General features: G+C 36.2%; 6 protein-coding genes across 6 annotated transcripts; all 6 read right to left on the bottom strand.

Moving 5' to 3' along the window:
- Window positions 1-409: 409 nt before the first annotated feature.
- TM35_000212180 (putative RNA-binding protein) lies at window positions 410-895 on the bottom strand (the record flags this gene model as incomplete). The annotated part of the gene is made up of 1 exon (XM_029027068.1): window positions 410-895. One exon carries the CDS (start codon window positions 893-895, stop codon window positions 410-412), a length of 486 nt encoding a protein of 161 aa, XP_028881678.1.
- A 360-nt stretch (window positions 896-1,255) lies between these two features.
- Window positions 1,256-2,311, bottom strand: TM35_000212170 (uncharacterized protein; the record flags this gene model as incomplete). Its single annotated transcript, XM_029027067.1, has 1 exon — window positions 1,256-2,311. The coding sequence occupies one exon, from the start codon at window positions 2,309-2,311 to the stop codon at window positions 1,256-1,258; it is 1,056 nt and encodes a 351-aa protein (XP_028881677.1).
- A 1,601-nt stretch (window positions 2,312-3,912) lies between these two features.
- On the bottom strand, window positions 3,913-4,515 carry TM35_000212160 (RNA-binding protein 8A; the record flags this gene model as incomplete). Its single annotated transcript, XM_029027066.1, has 1 exon — window positions 3,913-4,515. One exon carries the CDS (start codon window positions 4,513-4,515, stop codon window positions 3,913-3,915), a length of 603 nt encoding a protein of 200 aa, XP_028881676.1.
- A 636-nt stretch (window positions 4,516-5,151) lies between these two features.
- On the bottom strand, window positions 5,152-5,544 carry TM35_000212150 (uncharacterized protein; the record flags this gene model as incomplete). The annotated part of the gene is made up of 1 exon (XM_029027065.1): window positions 5,152-5,544. The coding sequence occupies one exon, from the start codon at window positions 5,542-5,544 to the stop codon at window positions 5,152-5,154; it is 393 nt and encodes a 130-aa protein (XP_028881675.1).
- A 287-nt stretch (window positions 5,545-5,831) lies between these two features.
- On the bottom strand, window positions 5,832-10,079 carry TM35_000212140 (uncharacterized protein; the record flags this gene model as incomplete). Its single annotated transcript, XM_029027064.1, has 1 exon — window positions 5,832-10,079. The coding sequence occupies one exon, from the start codon at window positions 10,077-10,079 to the stop codon at window positions 5,832-5,834; it is 4,248 nt and encodes a 1,415-aa protein (XP_028881674.1).
- Window positions 10,080-11,598: 1,519 nt separating this feature from the next.
- On the bottom strand, window positions 11,599-12,162 carry TM35_000212130 (glutathione peroxidase-like protein; the record flags this gene model as incomplete). Its single annotated transcript, XM_029027063.1, has 1 exon — window positions 11,599-12,162. One exon carries the CDS (start codon window positions 12,160-12,162, stop codon window positions 11,599-11,601), a length of 564 nt encoding a protein of 187 aa, XP_028881673.1.
- Window positions 12,163-13,108: the final 946 nt, after the last annotated feature.

The raw sequence follows: 13,108 nt of genomic DNA, 5'->3' as shown, positions 1-13,108 counted from the left end.
ATATATATAAATATATATATATATATATATATATTTATATATGGAAATGTGTTTTATCACCAAACTCTTGGTTATCGTATGGAGACAGGGTATTTGCCTGTTTTTCCTCTCAACACACGCGTCCTCTTCTTGGGCTGCGTGTATGAAGGTGTGTCTGTCCCGGTAGTTCTCTGCTAACCCAATTAGCCAACAGAAAAAAGAGAAAAGAGAAAAAGAGAAAATCAATTTTTTATTGAAATAAACATACAAACATACAACTATAAAAAAAAAGAAAAGAAAAAAAAAAGGGATGGAAGAGCAACCATAACGACTCTTTTCTTCTTAGTATTTACTTTACACGGTGAAATACGTATATATGTATATATTATCAACGAATCCATACAAAGATACAAAATTCTGGAATATCATTTCATTCTTGCAATTCACCAACAGACACTCCTGCGAGTTTCCCACCACTTTTTATTCGCTCTAACCACGCGGCGTATGATTCCACACCCTCCGGAAGCCCCACAACTTCCGCCGCATCGCAGCGTTCCACTTCAATTCCACGTTTGGCGGCTGCTGTTAACCGCACTTCTTTCCCAGTCTCATGATGAGAGTTCATCTCATCCGCCGCAAGTATACCACTTCGATAATCCTCAAACTTCACAAAGGCTGTACCTAAGAAACGACCCGTACGCCGATGTCGAACAAATCGCACATCCACAACTTCACCGAATTGTGAAAAAACAGTGGCGACGTCTCCTTCAGACAACGTGACGGCGTTATCTCCATCGGCACTGCTGTGATCAAGATGCCGTACAACTATCCATGGAGACTTTCCAAGCAATTCGTGATAAGACGGGGTGTATGCACCGGACTGGCCATGGATATACCGCCGTACTCCACGCTGCATTTCGTTGAACTACGCTATATATATATATATATATATATATATATTAACAAAAGAAAAAAAGAATAGAAAATAAGAAAGATATACACATTTCAGAAAAAAATAAAAACAAATAAAAAGAGAGAGAGAGAGAGAGAAAAAAAAAAGCACAACACTGTCCGTGTGGTGCACTTCTCAGGTATTTCAATAGGCACGAATGAAAAAGAAAAGAATAAAATAAAATAAACACATAGCGAAATATAAAAAAAACTGTTTGACTGTACTTGTGCGAATTACACTTATTTGATACTTTTACAAGAAAAACAAAAAAGAAAAAGAAAAAGGAAAAAAAAGTAAAAGCAAAAAAACAACAACCAAATTTCATCAAAACACTGCTCTCGAACTCATTCGACTTACCAGTTCATTGTGCCGTTGAAGGTCCGCTAACGTTAGTGTGTGTAGGAATGGTAATGGCCACTGTACACTAGATCGACGGGATTCTCTTTCCCTCTGTGGTGTTAGTTCCTCATCTACGGTAGTCGTACACTTTTCTCTTCTCCGTAAAGGAACAGAGAGTCGAGCAAATAATTCTTTTCGTTCAGCTCTTCTCTTTTTCTGTGCCTCTTCATTTTGTGAGGGTTGTTGTTCTTCTTCTTCTCGCCGTCGCTCTGGTGATAATGTTAATCTTCCACTTTCTCTCATTTCTTCTTCTTCACGTCTTTTCATTTCTTCCTCACGCCGCAAGATTTCCTCCGCCTTCGCTTGTTGTCTACATGAGGCATCTGCATACAGTCGCTCAAATACCTCTAAATTTTCATTACCAGCAGTATCACGATGATGATTATTATCAGTATTATTGTCAGTTCCCTCTTTACTGTTACGTTTCTTTCGACGAGGTGAAATACTATGAGATGAGAGATATCCTTGTTGCATCTCATATCGTTCTTCTCTTTCCTTCTCTGCCTCTCTCGCAGCCCGAAGTTTATCTAATTTATTTCGTTGTTTCTTGGCATCATCAAAAAGTTTTTGATGGACTTTATGTGATGAGTGACGACGAGTGATTAATACATTACTCTCTTCTTCTTCTTCAGTTTTCATTGATGCTAAATGTCTGGAACGTGGATTAATACTTGGATTAAATGTACATTCTCGCAGATGACGCCACTCCTCCTCTTGCACTAATCGTTCCTTCATATTAAATTCAACTGGATTTACAGATGAGGGAATACGCGGGCGTGGGGATAAAGGAGTTCCAGTGGATGAAGATACATTTCCCAATAAGATCTCACTGCTGGGATGTGGAGAACTCTGCTGGAGTGAAGGAACAACAACATTATTATCATCTCGTACAAAGACGTTTGAAGAAGACGGACCACTTGTTACTTCTCTAAGATCAATAGAGAGAGCCCCATCGCTTCGAAGTCGTGCAAAGCCACTCATTATATATATATATAGGCTAAGAAACAAAACACGGAGACTACAACAGGTTTCCCCTACCTTTCTTCTAACCTTCTCTCTCTCTCCTTTCTCTTTGAGAGAGAGCCACGCAAACACAGAGAGATACCCTTTTATTTATTTATATATATATATTGCAACAAATAAGAAAAAGAGAGATCAGAATTATTAAAGCATCTGTTTTTTCCCAGAGGGTATATATACATATACACACAGAGAGTGAGAGAAAGAATATGAACCGAAAAGAGGATAACAAAGAGGGAAAAAAAAAACTGCTTGCAAACACGACACAACTGCGATCATTGCTCTTCATATTGGTACCTTACACCATATACAGAGAAAAAAAAAGAGCAAAGATTCACACAAAGAAGAGAGAAACGCAAATAATAGTAATAAAAAAAAAAAAAAACAGAGGATAATAATGCTCCATCAGAGGATAACTTCTTCAACAGTACCCCATTCAAACACACCTATACTGCAATAACATGATCGGTAAGATTATTATTATTGTTCGCACCAAACCCAATTTCCAGTCGACTAAGACGATCATAACGTTGTTGCGCACGCAGTTCAGAAAGTCGCCGCATGCGTCTCATTGCAAAGTAACTAAAAGTACAGATAGATGCCATGGCAAGTTCAAATACTACAAAGGGCAAACTCGTTCGTTGTATACCTGTACCATCTCCACATACAGATGGTAAGGATGACTGAACACCTCCTCCTGATGGATTCATTTTATTACAAGCCGCTGTTTTTTTTTTTTTTTTTTTTCCTTTTTTTTTTTTTTTTTTTTTCTTCCTTCTTTTTTTGTTCTACTTTTTTTTTTCCTTTTGTTTTGATTCTACTACACAAGAATGAGATTTCTTTACTTGGGCACTACAGAAGAGACCCTATTTAATTATATTACCAAATAATAACAACCAATCAAAGAAAATACACGTATTAAAAGAAAATACGAAGAAAGAAAAAAGAGAAAAAAAAAATTGTGATTTAAAAAGAATACCGACACAGTATCCATATTGGGTGATCAGCAATCATATTTAAGGGAAAGTAATTACAAAAAGAAAAAAAACTTAGGACACCGATCAGAATCAAATACAGTGAGAGAAGGAATCGTTTCTTGTTTCTTTTTTTTTTTTTCTTTCTCTTCTTCTCTTTCCCCAACCTTTTTCAGAAAATTATACCTGATTCACCTTTCCTTTTCATAAACATGTGAAACAGAACCATATAGTAGAGAAATAAACAAAAAAAAATCCAAAAAGGGGATGCCACAACAATAATAATAACAACAAAACAGACACCATACAAACACATATATAAGAAACAAAAGGAAAAAAAAAAGGAGGGGAAAAGAAGAAGTAAATAAAAACAACAAACAAGCAACAATACAACTACACACATACGTACATACAATAACAATAACAACAACCAAGAAAAAAAAGAGACAAAAAAAAAAAAAAAACGTCTACTACTTTCAGTAGACCCTTCTTTCTATTACCTCAGAATAGAGGCGTGTGAGTGTTTGTATGTTTGTAATGTATTTATTCCTCCTCCATCTCCTTTCCTTCCTTCTTTCTTTCTTCTTCTTACTCACGCATACGCTTTTCACCCGCCATTGGGTCCTCCTCCTCTTCCTCTCCAAGAAAGGTTGGGGCAATATGCAGCCGCCACGCCTCCCCTCCATCCCGCGGTTCGCCCTCTGCGAAGGGAAGTGGAATGCCGTTTAATTCCCGCAGTGCCCGAGTGAAGGCCTCGCGGCTCTCCAACTCCACAAGGGCGTAGCCGCAGCACTCACAGTTACGATCCAGTGGCATTTTGACTTCCCTCACACGTCCGTAGCCCCCACCTGTTACTGCTCCCGTCGTTGTAGCCGTATTTCCCTCATCATCATTATCATTATCATTGTTATTATTATTATTATCCTTCTCATTCTCATCTGCTTCATTATTTAATGTTGTTGTGGTTGTGGTTGCGGTTGGGCTCGCATGTGTGTGGAAGATGTCTAGGATGTGGTCTGTGGTGGTGTTGGCGGGAAGGTTTGTGAGGAAAAGAACCCATCCCTCTATACTCGGCATTGGCTCGCCGGGGGCCACATCCGCTGGCCGCACGAGGCGCTCAAAGTGAGACCGCATCCGTCGCACTCGGCGGACTGTAGGCACTTCTGCCACTGTAGAACCTTCTACAATCATTTGATTATATTTTTCTTCTCTTTTTTTTTCTTTTTCTCTCTTTCCTTGTTGTACTTGCTTAGGGACCGGTTGGTTGATTAGTTGTGGTATATGTGCCTTGTTCTTGTTCTTATGGCTTTTCGTTGATGAATTCTTTTCTTTCTGATCTGTTTGTTGCCTTGTACGATTTAACACGTATACGGCCCCCAAAATCCCACTCTACTCTCTCTCTCTCTTTCTCTTTTAGTCTCACACACTAGAGACAATTCCTCAGTTAAATACCTTACAGACACAGAGTTTCCCCCAGCACAAAAGAAGATAGAATAAATGAAAAAAAATAAAAAAAAAAATAAATAAATAAATAATAGTAATAACTATCCAGCATTATTAACAAAAAAAAAATAATAATAGTTTGAGTTGTATGAACCATTCATAACAAACATTGGAAGTAGAAGGACAAAATCGTATTCTTCTGTTACCATAGTCACAAGAACAGAAGGGGATAAGAAAAAAGAAAAAGAATAAATATAAAAAAATAAAATAGACAAAAATAATCATCATCACACTAGTCAATATAAACAAATATGTAGTACAAAGTACTCATGTATAAATACATATGTATATACTTTGAGTCTATATATATATATATATATACTTTTACAAATCATCTCCATTCCACCGCAATCCAGGTTTCGTAGTGGCACCACCGTATCCTGTTAAACGTGGTCCATACCGTTGATCCCCTTTAATGTATCCCCCACGCATATTACCCGTAACTACATACCGTCCATACGCCTTTATCTCCGTTGCCACGGAGTTATCTACATTATAAATCACTCCTGTTTTGGTTGTTCCGAAACGTTGTGAACGGGCCAACATGGTGTCTATGATTTCCTGCAATTCACGTGGTGTACACTTCTCTACATTTGCTCCTAATTCTACACGTATGGGATATAATATACCAGGACGTGCATACGGTTCATGTTGCCGCATAATATCGATAATGCGACAAAACACAGGTGCCCTACAACCTCTGCTATAAGAGAACATCTCTGTTTATTTTTTTATTTTAATATTTTTTTTTTTTTTTGATTCCTCTGTTGTTATTACTGTTGTTCTTTTCTTTTCAAATACTTAACGCCTTAAGTGGCTCATGACAGGCCAACCGATAGAGGAGTAAAGCAAACGAAAATAAAAAGAACACACAAATATGGTCCAGGAAAGGGGGTTGTTCAAGAAAGAAAAAAATAAAAGAACCAAAATCTTAAATAATGAAGCCATATATATATATATATATATTCCCTCATTCAACTCTACCTTTATCAGTTCCACTTCCATCATTTCTCAACTTTCCCTTTCCCTTTCTCAGATTTCAATACTAAATGACGTCGTCGAATACCATTTCGCTTTTCTGCCCGGAGTTTCTCAAGTTTTCGTAGTGGGATTAAAACACTAGCATAACGTGTATCCATCAATGAACGTGCTGCATCTCCAGTTATGGAATTTTCATCATTTTCCTCTACTTTTTCAGAGTGAAGTATTTCTTCTGACCATACAACCTGCATTAAAGGAAATACACGAGATACACGTTCACGAATTTGCACAAGTGAACCTTTTCCTCTTTTCTGTTGTTGTTGTTGTTGTCCTTCTTCTTCCTCAGAGGATGAGGAGGAAGAGGAAGTATTCGTAGTTTCTTTTGGTGTTCCATCTAATCGTGAAGATAGGGATTGCCTTAATTTTACTACTAGAGCCTCATGATGATTGTAATGTGTATGTGTGTATAAAACTCCATATCTTCTTAATTGTAGTGATGAAAGCGTTTCTTCTCGTTTAATTACAGGTTTAGGTATCACTGGAGCCTCTTTTCGGAATAATGGTGTACGAGATATTGTTGTATTTAATTCATTGTAGAGTGAAGGTGAAATATCAGAAATAGCTGTATGATAGAGTTCTTCTAATACTTTATAATTTACTGTAGATGATTTCATATGAAGAGAAGAATCTTGAATAGATTGAAATAACGCTTTGGCAGCATTTGCACAACTTCTCGTTCTATCAGATGCACATAATGTTAATAAAATAAACACTTTAGTGATATAATCATATGGATCTAATTTCATAGATCCCGCATAAAGACGAATCCATTCAACTAGTGGACGTGAAAGAAGGGCATCAGACCATTCTCCCTGTGCAAGCATACTCTGCAGACATGTAGAAAGAAAAAAGGATAAATCCCGAGATGATAATAATGTAGATGTATTCATATCATCATACCACTGCAGAGCATCACACCAGTGATTGTTTTTATTATTACTTTTATTATTATTATTATTAAACCATGATCCCACTAATAATGTCTCCTCCTTTCGCATAGTGAAATTATGTAAACAAGCAGAAAACGATTGTGTGTTAAGAGGAACTCCAGCCGCACGTGCAAAAGCCACAACTTTAAAAGTAAGTAAACAACGCATAGAGTATGAAAGTGGACTACTCCCCACACAACGTAAAACTCGTGCGGTTGAAAGATCACTCGGTATATGTGAAAAACGTTGATTCCTCTGTAATGATACTTCATCCTCTTTATTAATATTATTGATTAGAGTGACTGCACGAGTAAAGTGATAAAGTGCCTCCTGCCAAAGTGTACAACCATGCCGCATAGAGGATAAACAACGAATAATACCCACATGTGCTTCCACATCCATTTCCTTTTCATTTGGTAAAAGATGTAAAAGATATTTCATTATTTGATGACCCGTTCGAATATCCACATCATATAATACTATACCAACAGCATTACACATACATGAAAAGCTACGACTATTAGAAAAGAGATGTGGTAAAACATCTAAAGCGGATAATAACTCTCCTTCAAGAAGAGAAGCAAACTTTACGACACGATCTGCAATAATAGCATCAGCTTCATATTCTTCTTTAAGACCAATCATCGTAGTAGAAATAATAGAAGGCATGGTTTCCTTTTTATGATATCGTCTTTTTGGTACAATACTATAATCCCATCGCAAGGTTAGATCATTAATTATCAATTGACAATTTTCTACAAGTTTACATACATCTACTAATCCACATTCATTACGCATAGATGTTATATGATGTAATGCCCATATCGTTAATGGTATTTGTACATCCCATAATGCCTCACTAATAAAACGAGGAAGTGGTTTCTTTGTTCGCACATGTATAGTATTTAAAATAGCGAGAAGACTAGTGTTTAACCATTCAACAACTGTTAAAAGAAATCTCAACTTCAATGGGGAAGAAGAAGACTCCACTATTGTAGCCGTAAGAGCAGATCCATGATTACCATACTTTATCATTGTTGTTAACAGTACCAGAACATGCGCATGCCATTGTAATAACGAGAAAGAGGTTGAAGTTGAGGTGGACAATATTGTAGAATCCGTGTTTATAGAGTGAGAAAAAAATTTATTATCACGTAGAGTTAATATGGCGTGATTTAACGCTTTGGATGAATGAAGATTCCACAACAGTGCAGCCATACACATCAGTGATAGACGATTATTTCCCCAAACCCAACGTAGAGGAGGAAAACTCGAATCATGAGTCCAAACAGAAGAAGAAGAAGAAGAATTTATTTCCTTTTCTTTTGAGAAAAGGGCTGTGAAAGTTGCATCTACGAGAAAAGTAGAAAGCGGTTCGGTTAACGCCTGAAATGCTACATTCAATAACGGTATACTATTACTATTACTATTACTATCACTATTACTATTAATAGTAGTAGAGAGATGTTTTTCCTCTATCCGTTGTAGTAATTTCTCTAATGGTAACCGTACATCATCTGATTTCCCACCATAATCATTATTACTATGAACTTTGGCAGCAAAAAGAAAAATAACGAGTTCCACTGCATGTATAGTGTATATTTGTTTATTTTTTATATTCTTTTCATTTTTAACCCAATCCAACAGTGTATCTATCAAGGGAACAACACTATCATGATTATGTACTTCAACTATAGCAGAGAGATGACACCATAGTTCTTCTGGTTCAACAGTATCTGTAAGTTGATTACTACTCATAAACTTTCCCCATTCATGTGAATATTGTCCTTTACATTTTTCTTCTTTCTTCTTTTTTTTTATTATTCTTTTTAAAGAGAAAGGACGACGCAGCAAGACGGTAAAGACAACTTCACGATGTGCCCGCCAAACTTCAAGAACGGTACGTTCCCAACGGGAAGAAGAAATAATATTATGATGAGAACTATTCATTGTTATTACACTTTCATTAACCTTTTTAGGTTTTCCAGACTCTATGATAGTATTCCCTTCCACTTTCTTTTCCATTTGGATTCTCTGTGATGATACACCATAACCACAAGAGAGATCTGAATAAAGAAATCTTTCTTTGTATAGTCTACGAGGATGAATGTGTTGGGTGTTTTTCCCTACCATTTCTTTATATTGATTACACGCCAAAAGAAAATATTGCGATTGTTGAAGGCTGTGTGTAGTGGCATCTCTGTTCTTCTTTAGATGTTGACGCAATTCTCGCTGAAGAAGAACGCGAATTTTTCTCAACTGTTCTTCATTCAGTGTGTGAAGTTTCTCACCGTGTACTTCTACACCTAATACAGTGGTTGCCTTTACATCTTCTAAAGCTATTTGAATACGATTAACACTTCTTATGATTTCATCTCGCCGTTGATGTATAAATGTAAAGCATGGCTGAACTACAGACTCTAAAGGAATACGACTAGACACATCGTGAACTAATACCTCTGCTATTATATAGGGAGCAGCACCTCCTTTACGGAGAAGTTCTTCAAAGAATGATAGTAATTCTCCTAAAAGATATTCCGATGATGATAATAATGATGATGATAGTATAATGGCAGAAACAGCAGTACTAATAGCATTACGCAGTGGACGGAGATAATACAACATCACTGATACTACTGCTATGGCTTCAAATAACCGCTGTATACATTCCTCATGAACACCATCGTTATTATTATTATCATTATTATTATTATTAACGATATCACTATTACAAGTAGACATTTCCTTCTCACTTGTTCGTTTAATATCAATACCAATAAAAAAATGTGTTGGTATCTGAGCAGCGGCAGCAGCAGACCACATCTGACAACCTTCTATCTCTTCCTTCAGACTATCCACAAGTGTTTGCTTTTTATTCCTAGTATTCCCAGTTTTACTAGGAGATGCCTCAGAAAGGGAATATTTATCTTTCTCAAGAAGAAAAAGTTTAGCGCGTCGCCGCACTTCAGCTCGCTCTATTGCATCAAAACCCAATTGTTTGGCTTCCGAGTTTATTCTCTCATAGAAAAGACCATCAACATTAGTAGTACTAGCACTAGCACTAGCACTAGTAGTAACAACAGGAGATTCATTTCTCTGGGAAAGTGCAGATGCCCACAATAGTGAGGACGTTAAGAGTGGTGGTAATGAAACGGGTGCTTGAGAAGACATATTGACAACATTACGTACAGCACTTCTTTCTTCACCCGCAGGAACAAAAGTCTTCTTTGCTGCTGTTGCACGAACAACCCTTAAAATGTCTCCATTGCTCCCCTTAAGCATTCACGTTGATTGCAACTAGTACTTTCTCACTCTCTATCTATATATCTATATATCTATATATATATATATATAGAGAGAGAGAGAGAAGTATATATACAGATAGATATTTCTCCTCCCTTACCTTATCTTAGGAACAGAAATACACAGACACATACTGAAGCGTCACCTAAAGACGCTGGAAAGACTGAACCGGTGCTTATGTGAATAAATAGGCGTTTTTTTTTTTTTTTTTTTTTTTTTGCTCCTTCCCACAGAGATGGATATAGAAAAAGAGGAATGGTCTCTCTTTTTAACACAACCACCTTTAGAAAAGAAAAAAAAAAGATACGATTAATAACAGAAGAGAGAAAAAAAACAAAAAAAAAGGTAAAAGAGGCGATTATTAGAAATGATGTCTTAACAAAGATAATACTATTTCTCAAGGCATTCACAGGTTCATGAACCACACATATGTAGAACAAAAAAAAAGAAAACGAAAAACGAAAAAAAAAAAAAAAGAAAAACAATACAACAGAAAAGACATTTGAAGAATAAATTGCCACATGCCGCTCCCATTAAATCGCCTTCTAATTACTTTTTTCTTTCTTTTCTTTTTTTTTTTCTCCTCTTGTACGTCCACACACAAACATACAAACAAACATACACACATACACGCATGTCCCTAACTCTCTCTCTCTCTCTCTCCTTCTTTCTATCTCTCTCTCTCACACACATACAGTCACACATATACAAAGAAACACAAACACGAACACACAGGTAATGTAGATATAAGTACAAGTATTCGCAGATCCAGATAGAGACTGACAATCAAAAACACTCACGCACTCACACAAAGAGAGAGAGAGAAAAAAAAAAATTCAATCTCATCGTTTTTTTTTTTTCTTTTTCTTTTTCTTGTCCTTGTTGTTCTTTCTTCTTCTCCAGACCACCACTTCCCTCACACCACGTGGTTCCCCAACTGAAGAGAAAAAAAGTTAACACTTCCCCCCATGCGCACGCACACAGGCGCAGACAAAAAAAAAAAACAAAGCCGACCCACTCCCCTACCGTCAGCAAGCAAATAATAATAATAATAATAATAATAATAATAATAATAATAATAATAATAATAATAATAATAATAATAAGGGGGAAAAAAAAAATCACAGCAGCAGTAGATATCAAAGTGTTGTGAGTGTATTTCCTCACCTTCACCTGGTCCGAGCCGTTTGCGCCTCGTTTCTTACATCATGACACCAGGAAAAAAAGAAATATCTTTTTCTTCCTATTATTATAAATTTTTTTTTGTCTTTTTTTTTTAGATTTCCTATTTTTTTTTTTTTTTCTTTGACCGTTGTCATGATGATTGAACATGTTGGGGGAAATAAAAGTAGTAAATCCCACAAGAAGAATAGAAAGAGATAAAGAAAGAGAAAAATATATACGTAGTGTTTGAAGAAGAAAACAGAAAAAAAAAAAAAGAAAAAAAAAAACCAGAAAGACCCGTCAAAATAGCAAGCGTACATGTATTGCAGATAGCCTAAGATGAGTTCTGAACATGATCATCATCAAGCAGAGCGATTAACTGCTGCTCAATTTCATCCACAGTAGTATCAGGGGAAAACCGCTTCACAGGTACTCCATTCTTATCAATAAGAAAAGAAGTAAAATTCCACTTAATAGCCTGTACTCCCGCACTTCCAGAGAGACAACTCTTTAAATACTCATATAATGGATGTGCCTTCTCACCATTTACATCAATCTTCGCCATGATTGGGAAATCTGCCTTAAACCGTGTACAGGCGAACTCCTTCACTTCCTGTGCTGAACCAGGCTCCTGTCCACCAAACTGATTACATGGGAAAGCCAATACAGTGAACCCCTTATCTTTATACTTATTATAGAGAGTTGTCGCTGTCTCGTATCCACCCTTTGTATAGCCGCAGTTGCTGGCCACATTGTATATTAATAGTGGATGTCCCTTGTGTTGAGAGAGATTGTACAGCTGATGGTCAGCGTCTAGCACCTGAAAATCGTAAATGCTAGAATGGCCAGTATGAAGAGAAGGAGGAGGAGGAGGCGTAGTGTTTTCTTGCGAGGACATCCTGTGATTTTTCTCTTTTTCTTTCTTTTTAAAGTTCCCTTGCTCTATTTGATTGTATTAACTTCTTCTTCTATTTTTTTTCTTCTCTTCTTTTTTTTTTCACTTTGTTTGCTCTTGTTATAATCAGTACTGCTAATGTTACGTCTTCTTGTATTCGTTATGCGTTGCAGTATACTGTGGGTTACAGTTGAAAAACAATACGTAGACTACATGAAAGAAAGAAAAGAAAAAAAAAGGAAAAGAAAAGAAATTGAAGTATAAAGAAATCAAGCAAAAAAGAATAATGGTATAACTTTCTCTCTCTCTATATATAGGTATATATGTACATATACATATATACTGGCAGAGGTAAAAAAAAAAAAAAAGGAAAAAATAATGTCTTGCATGTAATGTTATCTGTTGCCCAGAAGACTCACTGCTTATAGTAGTATAAATGCAAATAAATAAATAAAATGAGCAAAGAATTCATTAGGAAATTAATCTGCCATAAAGAAAAAAATCACTGCAACCGAAAATTTTTAAAAAAAAGCATGTAAAAAGGGGAAAAGAAACCCTGGGAAAAGAAAAAAAAAGCTCCCACTTAATAGTATAATGCAGAAATAATAATAAAAACTCTTTTTTTTGTGATGGGAGCTACAACAAACAAACGTTCATAGGGGTTTAAGAGGAAATAATAATAAGAATAATAATAATAATCCTTCACATGCGTGAGGGTAAAAGTTTTGCAGACTTCATTAATGGAATTAATTCCTCCTCCATTTCATCAATAAGTGTTCCAGGAGGGAACCGCTCCACAGGTACTCCATTCTTATCAATAAGAAAAGAAGTAAAATTATCTTCAATGTCTTGTTTTCCAAGAAGTCCTGGTTTTGTTTTCTTTAAATACTCATATAATGGATGTGCCTTCTCACCATTTACGTTAATCTTCGCCATGATTGGGAAATCT

Source organism: Trypanosoma theileri (genome assembly GCF_002087225.1).
Source record: "Trypanosoma theileri isolate Edinburgh chromosome Unknown TM35_Tth_21_V1, whole genome shotgun sequence".
Lineage (NCBI taxonomy): Eukaryota > Euglenozoa > Kinetoplastea > Trypanosomatida > Trypanosomatidae > Trypanosoma > Trypanosoma theileri.
This window is presented reverse-complemented; position numbering and strand designations above follow the sequence as displayed.